At 40.5% G+C, this 15,756-nt stretch overlaps 1 protein-coding gene across 1 annotated transcript in view; it reads left to right on the forward strand.

Moving 5' to 3' along the window:
• Positions 1–6: 6 nt before the first annotated feature.
• ULK2 (unc-51 like autophagy activating kinase 2) overlaps positions 7–15,756 on the forward strand; it is a 37,497-nt gene continuing 21,747 nt past the window's right edge. Inside the window, exons 1-9 of the mRNA XM_008930481.3 lie at positions 7–188; positions 1,375–1,467; positions 2,613–2,654; positions 11,730–11,762; positions 12,110–12,146; positions 13,171–13,344; positions 14,402–14,475; positions 15,006–15,107; positions 15,466–15,524. Of these exons, the coding sequence (XP_008928729.2) occupies positions 96–188; positions 1,375–1,467; positions 2,613–2,654; positions 11,730–11,762; positions 12,110–12,146; positions 13,171–13,344; positions 14,402–14,475; positions 15,006–15,107; positions 15,466–15,524 (707 nt within the window). The 5' untranslated portion in view covers positions 7–95. The remainder of the gene's footprint in view (positions 189–1,374; positions 1,468–2,612; positions 2,655–11,729; positions 11,763–12,109; positions 12,147–13,170; positions 13,345–14,401; positions 14,476–15,005; positions 15,108–15,465; positions 15,525–15,756) is intronic.

The following is a 15,756-nucleotide window of genomic DNA, read 5'->3' on the forward strand; positions in this document are numbered from 1 at the left end:
CCCCGCCGCCGGCTGCCGTGAGGCGGCTGTAGCTGGAGGAAGAGCCCCTTTGTTTTCCCTCCGTCCTTCCCGGGGGCTTCATGCCCCGCTGAGGGATGATGGAGGTGGTGGGGGACTTTGAGTACAGCAAGAAGGACCTGATAGGACACGGAGCCTTTGCTGTGGTCTTCAAAGGTCGCCACCGCAAGGTAAACAGCGATGGGGCTTCGCCCGCAGCCGGAGCGGGGCTGGTTACACAACCCGGGGCCCGGAGCAGCCCCTCGGGTGGGTGACAGCGGCGGTGGGGGGTGTGTGTGACCTCTGCTGGAGTTTTGGGGAGGGAAAAAAGAGCCGGAGGAAGGTCGGGGTGGGCGGTGGTGCCGAGGCTGCCCCGCGGCCCTGAGCCGGGGATCCGGCCCCGGCCTCCATAAACCCTGTATTTTTTTTTTTCCCCTGCCCTAAACCCCACCGCGGTCCCTCCCCGCTGTTGGCAGCTCCCTGACACAGCGGCGAGGGGAGAGTTTGCAGCTGTAGGGGAGGCTGAGCCCTTTGTTTGTCGGGAGGGTCATGTTTATCTCGCTGGATAACGAGGGATCTTAATGGAAAAATTGTCTCCTTTGGGGATTGGCTGAAGATTTCTTAAATTCAGAGGTGTCTGGTTTCCTGGCGTGACTCGCTAATCGCCCCGGATATTCATAGTTACGTTATGGTTTCTCGATGCTGTGAGAGTTTATTCTGGTGTTGGTGCCTAAAGGGCTTTGCCTTCCAAAAAACACCCCATCGGGTTTATCATCTTTTAGGATTAGGGCAGCGCTCGCAGCTTGGAGAGACACAACGCAGTGATTTGGGGGTTAAAAAAAAAGGGGGGGGGGAGAAAGGGAAACAGGAACTTTAAAGGCCAATGGAGATCCTTGCACCTTACAAAGAAATACTTAATTTATATATTGTCTATTTATATGTTATCTGAAAATAAGCTTTCTTGAAACAGATTTTTTTTTTGTGCAGTTTTCAGCTGCAGAGCGTAAAAAGGCCGTAAATGGGAAGTCCTTAAAGGAAAGTTAAAGTAACTCAGTCACTGTGAGAGGACTAAAAAGCACCACTACCAAAAAATAAATGGGATATTACTTGGTTTTTTGTTGTTGGAGGGTTTTTTAGTGCTTTAGAATCCATTAAAATGCAGTGTAGCTGCAGCTGGATTTTAATAGCTGTCTAAGCTATTGTGGAATGAAATAGTTCTTGATGGTGTCATGTGATGTAGAAATCACTGTTGGATAGAGGAGGGGTGATCTTGCAACTTTTTCTCAGTGCTTTACCAGATAGTTGTTAGAGGATAAAGTTAAAAAAAACCCCAAAACCAAACCAAAAACTGACAATACAATTTTTGTTTGTTTCCAGAAAACTGATTGGGAAGTAGCCATAAAGAGTATTAACAAAAAGAACTTGTCAAAGTCACAAATCCTACTCGGAAAAGAAATAAAAATCTTAAAGGTATGTTAATATGCAGTGATTTTTAAAGCTGCTTTGCTTGAAAAGGAAAAGACTTCTGACCTAGTTCATTCCAGGTCACTGGTGGTATCACAGTAATTGCTATTGTGCTGTTTGTTTCTTTGTTACTAATCCAGGAATAAAAAAACAAAGGAGAAAAAAAAGAAAAATACACATATTTAGTTCTGGAAATGTCTCAGAGCAGGTTATGGGTGTGCTTTTGTGGTTAAAAGTGGAAAATTGTTGTAGAACCAGTCTCTGTGCTTGGCTTGTTGCACATGTGGAAAACTCTGTCCTTCAGGATGGCCAGTGTGGCACCTCTGCCAAGCAAATCATAGCTGAGGGCAAAACATCTGTCTTTGATCTTTCTTCACCTCTTTTTTGCCCGAAGATGCCTTGAAAGCTGAAGTCAGCACGCTGAATTTGATTCCTGAAGCAGTCTGCCCACTTCTGAGTTGGGTTAATTGGCTCAAAACATGTAGTGTGGCTCTAACAGAGGGAATGCAACAGAGCATCGTTTGGTTTTTCACTGCTGTTTTATGGAAACATCTCCCTGGATGGTCATTTAATATTCTCTGCTTTCTTTCCATGTTTCCAAGCCTCTTGAGATACATCACTAGTTTATATACCAATATATAAGTATTATATATTACCAATATATAAGTATTATTTGTTATACCCAGAAATTGCAGTGTTTGGTCTATTAGTGTGCTACAAGTACTTAGCAAAGACGTGGGGTTTTGAGCAGTTACAAATAATTGCATGAGCTGTCCTGTTTCATTTGATGTTATTGGGTTTGATTTCCTTTGTATTATGAAAACCAGAAATTGTGTAAGACTAGAAAATTAATTCTTGTCAGTTTTCAGTGCTCATTAAAGGATCTTGTGCTCCAGTACTTTCTGTAACAAGTCATAGACATTAAGTTCTGGAACTAAATGTTTTTCTGACCTCTGAAGATATTGCCTAATTTGCTATTCCTGTAAATATTGTCTAAATAGCTGAGATTTCCTCCAAATTCCATCAGATGGTCTTAAAAATGATTCTCTTAGATTATCACCAAATCAGCACTATAAGCAAATTAAATTTAAAATAATAATAGTAGTAACAATAATAGCCTATTTCCATAATACAAATATTTTGTTTTACAGGAACTTCAGCATGAGAACATTGTAGCTCTTTATGATGTCCAGGTAAAATATATTTTGATGCCTTTTTCCTCATTAAAATTTGCTTAGGACAATGTAATGCATATAACTGTATAGAGTAGAAAATTTTGAATGGCCATATATTTGTCATCAGTCTGGTGTTCAGAAAAAGCAAGTGGCAGCCTGAGAATCTCTTCAGAGGCTGTTTGTGTGGTTTGGTTCTGTCTCCAGAGGAAAAGCACCAGCTGGGCTGGGAGCTCTTGTCAGTGGCAGGAACTGTTCTCCTGAATTAGCCTTGTTTTAATTTAATTGGAAAGTGGGTGTTTGTGGATAACAAGTGGATACATCTGAAGGAAAATGTGCTGGTAGGGTCTGAATGGATGGAGCAAGGGGCATTAAGACAGTTAACATAGTTAAAATAGTTGTAGACAAGGAGCAGCATCTTGGAGATCTCTGTAACAAAGAAATGTGTTGTGTAGTCCTGTGGCATGGTGAGGAGGAACTGAAGTAGAAAACCATGATCACACACGTCTGTATCCCTGTTGCCTGTGTTCTAAAGGACAGGATGAAGTATAAAAGCCTAGCAGACACTTGGATCTTTTCAAGTAGGAGAAATAAGTATTAAATTGCTTCAAATTGTCTTCCTCTCTTTGTTCCCAGAATTGTGCCTGATAAGGTGGAGGAGTTGGCTCTCTAGCCTATCTAGGGTAGAGTGTTCTACTTAGTAGGAAGTACATTTTTGTATCCTAAGGCCTGTGAGTTGTTGAGCAAAGCTAAATAAGACATGAGGTAGCTCATACAGCCATTTGTTCTGCTTGAATGAGAACTATACCTTCATCTCCTGGGCTCAATTCTAATTTTAAGTACAGAGTTACACTGATGAAAAAAATTACTAAGAACCACCCTTGGGGCATTGCATAGTTAAAGCAATGCAAAATAGGCATTGTGACATTCTTCAATGTTTTCTGTCTTGGCACATTCACATCCTAAAAGGTTTTCAGTTTGTGTGTAACTGTGTATCTTTAGCTATAGAAATCTGTGCTCATGGGACATACCTCAGGCAGGCTCAGGTTCTCTAGTGTCCAGGGCTACAGGGCATGTACTGACTTGTCTTGACTTTTGGTACAAGCAGTGATATTTGTGTAGCAGCAGATTGTGCATCAGAACTTCCCATTGGGATGTGTGTGGAGTCCTCTCCCTCCCAGATCTTGGCTTCAAAATTCTTCATTCTGAAGGATGTTATCTGCTCTGAGAGGGAAAGTATGGTCTCTTGTGCTTCCTGAGGAGACCAGGTTTTACTGAGTATTGCTAAGTGGAAATAATCCCTCAGCATCCTAAATTTAGTATATCCAGACATCTTAAAAGCAAGTGGAATTCTTGACTGAGGGCGTTGGTGTGTGAGCAAGCAGCTGAGTTTCAGATTTATCATTTACAGTTGTTTATATGTGAAGATTCCTTGGTAAGCTTTGCAGCTCACCCTGGGGGGAGTTGACTAGATCTGTATTTTGATGATTTAACATTGTGTATCTTCTGAGCCTTGGAGAGACTCTTGTTCTTTTAATTTATGCACATAGGAGGAGAGGACAGAGCCCTACACTTTTTTTATGGTTTCTTTACCTAAAGGTTATTTATAAACATAACTTTCATGCTTTTCTGTTGTACCACAGGAAAGGGTTGACAGAACTTCTGGAATGATCAATGCTGTACTCTCCATTTGAGAGAGGGATCTTGCTGCTTGTCACCAACTGTTGTGTTTAAATAAAACAAACAGTTAAAGCAAAGAGAAAGGCAAACGTGTCTTGTACCTTGATATATTTCAAATACATCTGTGGCAAACAAAAAACTTGACAATACGATGATGCTACTTCTATAGAAGAAATTGCTTTGCAAAATATGGTCTAAAGAGTGTGACACTTGCACAAAAGAGCTTTTCCCTTTCTGAAGAGGGCTGTGTTTGTGAAATACAGACCTCATTAACTTGTGTGATTACATTAATTTATAACCCAGCAGGAACGAACACTATGCAAGGCATTCTCATGTCTTGTAGGCTGTTACACCTACTAATTTTCTTTAGCATTTCATCTTCTAGCATGTGCTGCCCTTTCTGTTTGCCATGGCATTTTGAACACAGTGATACAGTACAGCAGACAAGACTTTAGGCTTTCAAGCCATTTCTAAGTTTACAGAGGCTATTTTTTTCTCTTGGTGCTAGAGCCAGTGGAGTCTGTGGCACAGTAGCAAGTTCTCAGTGTGACTGGGAGTCTGTTTTATTTTTGTAGTTCTGTTGGTCTGAAGTTTTTCTTAACCTTGGACAGTTTGAAATAAAAAAAGATGTTTCAAATGCACTGTTTGAACATTTAGCTGAATAATCCAAGAGCTGGTTGCTCTTCAGATAGAAAAGGTGGTGTGCAATGAAAGTGGCAAAACTAAGTGAAAAAAGCGTAAATTGATTGCAATGAAAAGTAAATATTTTTACATCTCCTAATATTAAATGAAATTATGCTTACTGGCAGTACTTTGAGATTAAAACTGTATCCCTGCATAGCAATTTGTGAATGAAAGGGTGGGTAGTTATTTTTTTACATATTGCAAAAGGCTGTGGATTGGTTTTTCACAGGAGGTGGTTACATTCCTTCTCCTTCATCTCTCTTCATTTATGGTTGTGTTCCTGTTGCATGATCAGTGGACCAGTCACACAAGTCAGCATAATAAAGACACGTACAGCATTAAGGTTTTAATTAGATCCAAGAAGAACTTGTGGCCCATTCTGCTGATAGTAGAAGAACATTTTAAAACCTCCTACCTTGCTGATGCTACACCTCCTGTGAATACCATTTTGATGTGTTACTAGTATGTCTGGAGTGCAGGGAGTTAAATTACTAGAAGTGCCCATTCATCTGGAGACACACCCGAGTGAACTGGTGTGTGTTAATGCTGTGCTTTGGTCGGCAGAAAAACGTTTTGTTCTGGAGCCAGCAGGATAATTGCCCTTGATTTCTGTGAGGTGGTTTACGTGCAGCACTGGCAGGTTGGAGCTGCAGATAAGCATTTTATGTAAGCAGAGCACACCACTGCTGTTTGTGCCATCTCAGGAGGCCAGGGAGCTGCATGGTGGTGCCAAGACTTAAGGCATTTGTGGAGATGCTCAAATATGAACCCTCCATCTGTGAGGGGCAAACGTTTTGCAGTGGCAGGGCTCTGGAAAACAGTCAATGTGCAGCTCACCTTTAAATGTGAAATTAATTCTTTGTGAAATGCTTTAAGAACCCTCAGGTAGAATAGATGGATAGCAAGATGTAACCTGTTAAAACATTTTTCCCCTGTCTTCTGGGCAGGAGTTTGATAGTCTTTCATTCAAGAATAAAAAAAATCCTGGATCTCTAAAATAGTACAAAGATCCAGCTCTTTTCCCATGGTGGTGCTGTGGGATGTCATTCATCCTGCAAAAGAAGATCAATCTAATTGGGGAAGTGGAGTCCTCTGTTTTCTCAAAAGCAAAAGGAGTCTAAAATAACCTCTAACTCGCCAGCATAAAGTACACTGAGATCCTTGGATAAAGTATTCTACTGAAGTATGAAGGTATCACTAAGTTATTTGGAATGTGCTATATTTAGGGCATGAATTTACAGTTTTGTGCAGTCCATGATCCCAAGTGTGTGCTGAGTAGAACTAATCTCACACAGTGCCAGACAGTGCCTGTTTTAGCAAATAATTTAATTCAAGACCTCTCTAGAATGTCAGCCCTCAGAATGAAAGCCTGTAATGTATCTTGGAGATAATGTTTTAGGAGAGTGAATTAATGTCTTCGCTGTATGGAGTCTGAAGTTTGCTATTTGAACAGTAGTTTAGGGAGAACTAATTTCTAGAGTGTTATTGGAGAAGCAGTATCTGGACAGAAATGGTTTCTTGACTTGGCTTGTTGGTAGAGAGCAGACAAAAGGACTGCAGCTGCTTCTGCTGTCCTTGGAAGCAGTGAAAGCCAGTGGGAATGAAGCCAGTGGTCCTTCTGGGACCTGCACCTCACCCTTTGCTTATACACAGTGCCCAGGAGTTCTTACTAGGGATGCTTATGGAAGGAACTTGTGGTTTTACCAGTGGGAATTAAATACCTCTGCTTGATTTACCCAAGGACTGCAGTTGGTCTGGTAGTGTTGCTGATGGTTCTTGAGATATTTGCTTAAGCATCCTGTGTGTGCTGATCTCAGTGTGTCTCAGCTTTGATTGCCTTCATACTCTCATATAGCTCTTTCTGAACTATTGTCTTTTCAGTCAGAATGTCTCAATATCTTTAGTTTTTCCCCCTCAGCTCCTTGCTTAAGGCCTTTGTGTTTGTCAATATCCTTCCTCACTCTGTGTGGAAATAATCCTATGGGAACGTGCTGTTCAGATAAAAAGGAAAATCCTGCCCTGTAGACACTGTGAAGGTTTTGAAACACTACCTGGCAGCTGATGCCAACTGAAAAGTTGGTTATGATGGTATTAACCTGTGAGGAATGACACCAGTGTAGATGTTGGAGGCTGGGGACAACCAGTTAGAATTTGTTTTGGCCCCCAGAACCAAAGAGTGGGAGTGACTGCACGGTCCTTAGCTTACCTGCTGTGCCTGGATGCTGTAATGTGAATTTCAGAACTGTTTCAGAAGGTTTTCTAGTAGATGAGTGTGTTAAACCTTAGGTATGCTGAGGGCAGTTCTGCCTTTTCAGTCCCCTTCCCCACCTCCCTTATATGTTATTTAAGTGCAGCATTTCACATAACAGCAAATGAATGATCCGATTATTGTGGTACATTCCTCCATGGCTGATTGCTCTTTTATGTGAATAATTGGCAGCATGCACCCTACCTGAATCCTACAGGCACATGTCTAGTGACATTTAGTCTGAGGCTTAGCATGAAGTCAGAACTAACAAAATGTTCACTGCTTGAGGTGACAGGAGCTGAACGTGGTAGAAGTTGCTGCTGTGGTGCACTTGCAAAGTAAAACAAGAGCATCTGTAATACAGTGAGAAACAGCCTTAAAAAGGTCTGGACCAGTGCTTTTTTTACTATATCATTAGAACTTTTGCCAAATGTATTTAAAGCTCCCCAAAAAAAGAAAAGCGTGTTCCTGGCCAAAAAATTATATCCAATAATGCACAAATTAACATAGCAGAAAATTAATCAGATAATAGCAGTGCACAAGCTGTCAGATTAACTCTTGTGCTCTAGGGACTCCCTTCATAAACTGCAGCAGAATCTACAGACTTGGAGCAAAAAGAGAGTATTTATTTGCCACAGTTCCTGCTTTGGCAGCTCAGTAAGCTCCTGAAGGAGTACTTCCATCCCAAAATGAAATCTAGGGAATGTTTCTGCCAGTACGCTGCAGTTCTAGCAACAGCTATCAGAAGTAACCATGGATGTTTTGACTTCTTTTTCAATTAATGTTTTTTAAATGGATCTACTGTGCTGAGATTGTGACTTGGGATAAAACTTCCCATCTCTCGAGACAGCTGTTGGAAGGCTGGGATTAAAACATAGCAAAATACGTTGCCTCTTAACCTTCTTCTCTTATGTTTATCTGTTGGCTTTCCTAATTGTAAATTGGTTTCCTGTTAGCCTTTGCTATATTCTACTTCAGCTTGCAAGTAAAACCTAGATTCAAGATAAGAAGGAGCAAAAGTAGGTTTTTGTCAAGAAAACTCTAAGCAAAAAAGCAAGGCACACTGGGCAAAACTGATTGGTGATTGTTGCAACACAGCAGATATTTGTTTTGCTTGATTATTTATCTAGGTAGTACTGTAGGTCAGAACAACTCCAACTGCAGTGATTTTATGATCTATACATCGATGCAAATTTTTGAAAGCTCTGTTATCTGTTTCAAGAGGCAGTTTAAAATAACTTGCTAGATCAGCTTTATTCCTGAATGTTAGATCTGAAACATGCTGGTTTACTAAGCTTTCCATTTTTGAGCCCTTCGCTCTGTTTAGCAAGTCAACAGAAATCACAGGTCTGGGGAATGGTGATAGGAAGAACTTTATTGTTCAGCAAAATAATTTAGAAGGGAAAAATGTGTCTCCAGAATTGATATGCCTTTTCTAAATATATTCCCCACATGGAGATCACATTCCCAGTCAGACTGGCCAAGAACTGTAAGGTAGAATCTGAGCAACTGTGAAAGGGTGAACAACTTCAGCTGTTTTGAACTGAAAGTTGTTTTGATGGGATGTTGGAAAGTGTTTAGTTATGAGTTAAAGTTGGTGCAGTTTTGTGGCTGGGGAGATGGGTACCAGTACTGTGCAAACTATTGCTTCCTCAGTATGAATTAGATAGGACTTCTGAGTCTGGGAAAATGTCTGTGAAATCTCTAATCTGTTCTGCTGATTTAATAAAAAAGGATTATCCAAGCTACAGGAAGGAAACACTCTACTTCTTACTATGACTTTACTCAGTCACTTGATTCATTTTTTTTTTTTTCAGTCTAGAATATCAGTCCAAAAAAAAGGGTGAGTAGTGCTATTTGAGGGAAATCCAGTGTGGTCTGTAGGAATGACTTTCTGAACAGGTGAGGGCTGGTGCTACAGGGCAAGTCATCAGCTCCTTGTTTCTGAAGAGAGCAGTTCATTTGAAAGGACATTGTTTCCAAGGGAATCCAGAAAACACATTCTCTCAGCTCTGTGATGAATAAATGTCTGTCATGAGCTGAGCCTTACATCCTGCCTTAAGCTGCTGTTTTTGTGCAGTGCTGAGTGGAGGCACTGACGCTGTGGAACATCTCTCTGATTCATGGGATTGCAATGTTCGGGTGGAAATCCACTGGCTGAGCTGCTTTCTTGTCCCTGCAGAACGGGCAGTTTCCCTGCTCCTTAGCTGGGCTATTCTTTTGCACATCACAGTTGTCCCTTAAGTGAAATGATCCTCAGCTGGCAGAATTTTCAGTTCGGTAAATTGGGGTCTCAGAGTTGCTGTTTGTCGTTTTTGGGGTTCCTGAAGGAAAGTGAGATTCTGTCTTGGAAGGTGGTGTTGCAAAGGAACATTTATCATTGTGTATTTTCAGTAACTTGCAGAGCAAGTAATTACTAATCTTTTTCTGCTTTGGTGTATGCACTTTGGTTTTGAGGTGTTTATAGCAATGTAAATTATGGTTCATGTTGGCCACAACTGTTACAGAAACATTGAACAATTGGGACTTCCTGAAATGTGATCTACTGCTGCTTTAATATTCTGTATTAGTTGGAGTTTGCCTTTCATTCCCAACAGATTTGATTAATGTTCCTAGAAACCTGCTTTCTTGGAAGCTAATTTTCAAATGTAAACAAATCTTCAATGTGCTTGATGTTCTGGGCTGGAAAGAACCTCAAATACATTTCTGTAACACAGACACGAGTGACTAAACTAAATGTTTCCCAAAAGTGAAGCAGCCCAATCAGTTCATCTGGCACTGTATTACAGTTATATGTAGTTACCTGGACATCTGTAGCTGTGATGGATTGGGAGAAATTGGCTTTATTGGGTTGTGCCATCCCTGAGCTCTGTGCTGTGTTTGGATTTAGGGTTGTTGGTTTCTCTGGCTTGGGCTCGTGGGCCCATTTTTACTTTTATTTTTCTTTTTCTTCACCTGAGCTGTCAGTGAGCCTGGAACACGGCACTCTGGTGGCAGTTCTTACCAGTATGGACAGATTGAACATGTGCTGAACTTTCAGTGCAAGCACTGAGAAAGGTGGCTGAGCTCACAGCATTTATTTTGCAGTGCAATGTCCCTTTTGACTTTCTTGTGACACTGTTCAGCAGAATACAGTCAGACTGTCTGCAGATCCACTTCCCACTGGGACATGTGCTTGGCCTTGTCTGGTGCCATCTCACTCTTTTCCTTCAACTGTCTTAAAAACATATTTTCCCACAATCTGTCAACCTTTGTTGAAGTTTATTTTTAAAGGGAAAGGGAGGTAACATACTGTGTAACTAAAAGCATCATCCTGTTTAGTGTATACTGCCCTTATGTTTCCTTCCAGTTCTCTTTGTGTTCTTTCCTTTCAGCCTTAATCAGCTCAGAGGGGAAAAACGCTTGTACTTTATAAAAGCTCTCAGAGTGTCTTCAACTTTGTAGGCACAGCAGAACTATTTTATGCAGGAGACTTTGTGAAAAACAATATTGGTCATTGGCATTGGCAGGTCGGCCCTTTCTCCCATCACACAAAATAAATATTTGGAATAAGGCTGAATGTTTTTATTACAGTCAGGTTTAGGCATGTATTTTTTTTTTACTGCATTTCTGTGGAGTGTGTAGATAATTTCCAGTAGAAATTAGGTAATCTGTCTTTCAGGAACTTTTCCCCAGTTACAAAAGAGGGAACTGAGGTTGCAGGTGGGTCACGGGAGGTCGGTGCTTTGGAAGATCTCAGAAGGATGAACATAACAATTCACACCTCTGCCACGAGGTGCACTGAAGGGAGATGCTTCTGCCAGTGACTCACCGAGGGAGATACTTAACAGAAGTATCCATGAATCCTGAATTAATTATCCTACAATATAGCGTTTGGGAATCAGTTTATTCCAGACAGTTAACTGCTCTGTGATTCCTGCCTGACCTCGGCTTGTCGGATGGCAGAACCAAAGCTTGTTTCACCCAGGAGTGGGGAACATAACCTTGGAATTCCTCCTTAGAAAAAAGTGGTTGTCATGGCCAAATTGTCTTGTTCACAGTTTATAATTCTGTCAGTAGATTTGACTAAATATCACTATCCTGTTAGTGACTGATTTCAGCAGTGCCTGGTAGCCAAAGTTTATTTATTTGTGAGGGTTCTTCATGGAGAGGTGCTGCTGGTGGAGCATCCAAGGCAGGTGAGAGCCAAGGGACACATCAGTGGAAAATGATATTTCTTAGTGTATGATGCTCTGTCAAATGATTGCTCTAGTCTTCAGGTTATTGCCTGGTGATTGATTTATTTCTTTTTTACATATGCAAGCATTTTTGGAAATGTGAAATATTTAATGGTGGAGAATGTGCACATTTGCTGCCTTCTGAAACAGTGGCTTTAACATCAGATTTCTCAGTGATTAAAACATCTCACTTTATACCTGGTAAACACAGATACAGGTTTTGTCTTCTCACAGTCTTAAATCTGTTCTCTTCTCCTTCTCTTTTAGGAAATGCCCAATTCTGTCTTTTTGGTCATGGAGGTATGTGTTAACATGTATGTTTGTTTCTGGTTGATTTTTAAGACTTTTAGACAAAACTACTCCTTTGCACAGCTGCAAACTAACCCTGACCTGTTGAAAAAGCAATTCTGAAAAGCAGATTATGAATTTCCTATGCCTCACTAAATTTACCAGCACAGTTTGATGCATAAATTATTCAGTTTCATTTTATGAGTATTGATGAAGTGTTGCACCTCAAATTGTTAATTACAAATAATAAGGCAAACAGCTGGAAAGGATCTGATTTTCATGAAAAGATTACAAAGTAAAAATGATGTAACCAGTATTTCAGTGCTTGTGTTTTGAATAAAACCCTTTGTTTTCAACAGTACTGCAATGGTGGGGATTTGGCAGATTACTTACAAGGTAATTGATGGCTGTTTTTCCCTATTAAAAGGTTATTACATTACATGTTTTTATTCTGTATTCCGGATATCTGTTGGTGCTTCTCTGAGATTTTTTTTTTTTTTGCTTGTGTTTTAAATATTGGTGAATGAGGGTACATGTAATAATGCACAGACAGAAAATGAGGGGGTTTTTTTAGCCACAGCTGAATGTAACATTCCCTTATTTGTAAATGAGGGAGAAGCTGTAGCTAACCATTAGTAGCATGCTGAAAATTGTGTGGGTTTCTATTTCTAAAATGGCATTTTGGGGGCTGCTCCCAGTGTTTTGATTCCACCTGCTTTCTTTTTCAAGATGTGAACTTAAAAATGCTGAATTACATAATAATGCTTTCAAAAAAGAGGCAGTGCTGGCTTAGGAGAGATTTTTCATGGCTCTGCCCAAAGCGAAAAGTTGCAGAATCATGACAAATGGATTCCTTTTACAGATACAGTTCTAAGCAGAGATGTTAATCTTCATACTTTTCTTGATGAAAATATTCTTCTACTTGCTTTTGCATCTCAGGATCTTGAAGGAATCTTTTCGTGCACAGCCATTGTTATGGTAACTGTGTATATTAAAAGCCTAATTCACTTCCCATTAAAAATCTTTGGAAAGACTTGCACAGTGAAACCCAGCTCCTGTGTTCAGCACTTCTTCAGGCTGCAGAATGAGATATAATACCTTCTGAAGAGACTTTCAAAAGTCCATCTTATTTTTTCCCCTTCGAAATAAATTTTATAATGGGTAGAATTTCTGAGCAGAGTGGTTCTCTGCATCCCTGTAATCATTTGTTTAAAGGACAAGGTTTATGGCTTCAGGCTGTAACATGATTTTTGGATACACTTAATGTGAAATTCTTTTATTTTCTTGTCTCCTTTGCCCTTTGAGCAAGGATTTAATGGTGATTGGGAAGCTTTACAATTAAGATGCTACTGAGTTGAATAAACTACTGTAAAAATAGATAATTTATTTCCTCCCCTGCCCATGTGTGTGTCATTCCCAGCTAAGGGGACTCTCAGTGAGGACACCATCCGAGTGTTCCTGCAGCAGATTGCAGCTGCCATGAGGATCCTGCACAGCAAAGGCATCATCCACAGGGACCTCAAACCACAGAACATCCTCTTGTCCTATGCCAGTCGTAGGAAGTCAAGTGTCAGTGGCATTCGCATCAAAATAGGTAAATGTGCTTTTCCTTGGTTGAAAGGTGAATCATTGTTGTTGGATTGTTTCCCTGCTCAGTAATGTCTCTAGTTAAAGCTCAGAGGGTGGGCTGGCTATGGTCTGTATCACAGTGATGCAAGTCTAGAATGATGAACTTTATGCCATGATGTACTTTCTTGAATCATAAAGACCTTTTTGAATCTGCAGGACAAAGAAACCTATTTAGCTGATGTTTCTCGTATCAAACTATTTTAATTAGACCTAAGTCTGGAACTTTTGAAGCTTGGAGTAGCCTTTAGCACATTTCAAGATTGTGTGCATGTCCAGGCACAGTTCCAGCTGTTTGCTTTTTTAGTGGTAGACCCTCCTAAGGGTTATTTGAGGCATTTAGAAATGTAGGTTATGACCTATTTTTGGCAAAGAGAGGTTTGGCATTGTAACTGGAGAGAGCTGTTAACTGTTCAGGATACTATCAAACTCCTCTTTGAGGCCACTTCAGGAGTTTTAATCTCTCTTTGTTGTCTGATAAGTGTCCATTTAAAAATACCTTGTTTTTAACAAGTTTCTTTTCTGTGCTTTTGCTCAACCAAAATCTAAGATCTGTTCCAACTTATCCAATCATCTGAACTGCACAGAGGAGACAAAACAACCTCTCTGTCCTTGATAGTTTCAGATGCTTTTGCCTACATGGAAAATTCAGGCATCTGAAACTTGACTACTTCTACCTGATGTGATTTCACTGGAGCAGATTGTATATTCATGATTCTTAATGAGCCATTTATATTTAGCCAGTGACTTTAATCCTTTCCTGCTGACGCCAGACCAGCCTCTCTGCAGCTGGAGAGGTGGCTGAGCAGCAGTTTGTGCAAATGATGTCACTGCTGTTTCTTGGCTTGTTCCTTTAGAAGGTGATACATAATTCTTTCGGGGTAACAAAGATTTTACTCTTTCATGTGGTTACCTAGATATTAAACCTGCAGTTTTTCAGTCTCACTGGTAATTGTAGCAGATTTCAATGTAAAAATTTGAAAAATTCTGTTTCTTTTTGTTGACCAAGGTGTTTCTTTACACAGCTGACTTTGGGTTTGCTCGTTATCTGCACAGCAACATGATGGCTGCAACTCTGTGTGGTTCCCCTATGTACATGGTAAGGACAGCACATTTCACATTGTGTTGCTTATCTCAAACATCCTCCTGCCAGAACAAAATAATTGACTGCTTGCAGATTGGCAGCTGCCTGGTGTTGCTTCACAAGCATTAGGGGCAGTGTGCAGTTCCCCTTTCCATAGTTTTACTGCCTCTTTTTTCTTGGGATCTGGAGATCGTGATGGTTGAAATCAGAGAGATGTTGAACATTTCTCAGTGGGTTTTTTTTGCCCGCAAGGAGAACTGCATAAACCAAATAAATAACACTTGCCTCTTCTTCCCATACGTGCCAAATGCTGGATGCTTTCTCTAGAACATCAGCATTTCTAGTTTTCTCTGGTTTTGAAACACAGCTTCCATTTTAGATAGAACTGTTACCTCTCAAGTCATGTGATGCATGTTAAAATATTAATTTTCTCTTGCAATAAAGTGGTCTCTGTTAATACTGCTCTGGCAGAAGAACTGTAGAATTCATACTGCTGTGGCTTTGCTTTATTGTTCTCCCTTCTGAGATCTTGCTGTTCTTTCCAGGCCCCTGAAGTGATTATGTCTCAGCACTATGATGCTAAAGCAGACCTGTGGAGCATAGGAACTGTGATTTATCAGTGTCTTGTTGGAAAACCACCTTTTCAGGTAGCACTTTATTTCCTTTTTCCTCTTTCCAGTCTGAAGGACATTGCCAGAGCTCTTGCTTCTTGTCATGAAAGTACAAGTAAATGATGGCTGAGTGTAGTGTTGATGCTGCAAAGGCCCAATCACTTGAGAATACCAAGGGAGAAGGTGCTTATGCTTAATTTGTGTCACCAGTGTGTTCAATCCAGAGGGAATAAATAAATAAGGATGCTCAGTGCTGAAGTCACTGCTATGCTTCGGGTTTTCTCCTTTAATGCCCCTCTGCAAAAGCCTCTTTTACTGTGTATGTATGTGTAGGTACAAAAGCTGTTTTCTCCATGAAACTGAGCTTTAATTAATCTACATTTTTATTTGACAGGCCAATAGCCCTCAAGATTTGAGAATGTTTTATGAAAAGAACAGGAATTTGATTCCTAGGTATGTCACTGTGGCCTTTCCTGTCACTTACACTTGTTGACTGAACACTTTGTCATCTTTGGGAATGCCTGGGATTCATAGAACTATTTGCTGTTGCCATCTTTACAAGGATGTAGAGTGATACCAGTGACTTGTGTTGCATCTTGCCTTCCTTGTACCTGGCTGAGTTGAAAGGGTCCTGTACTAAGGCTGTAGAACACGGGTAGTGATGACTTAGGGACGTGGTGGAATG

The sequence above is a fragment of the Manacus vitellinus genome, unplaced genomic scaffold (genome assembly GCF_001715985.3).
Source record: "Manacus vitellinus isolate BGI_N305 unplaced genomic scaffold, ASM171598v3 scaffold_32_pilon, whole genome shotgun sequence".
In the NCBI taxonomy this organism is placed as follows: domain Eukaryota; kingdom Metazoa; phylum Chordata; class Aves; order Passeriformes; family Pipridae; genus Manacus; species Manacus vitellinus.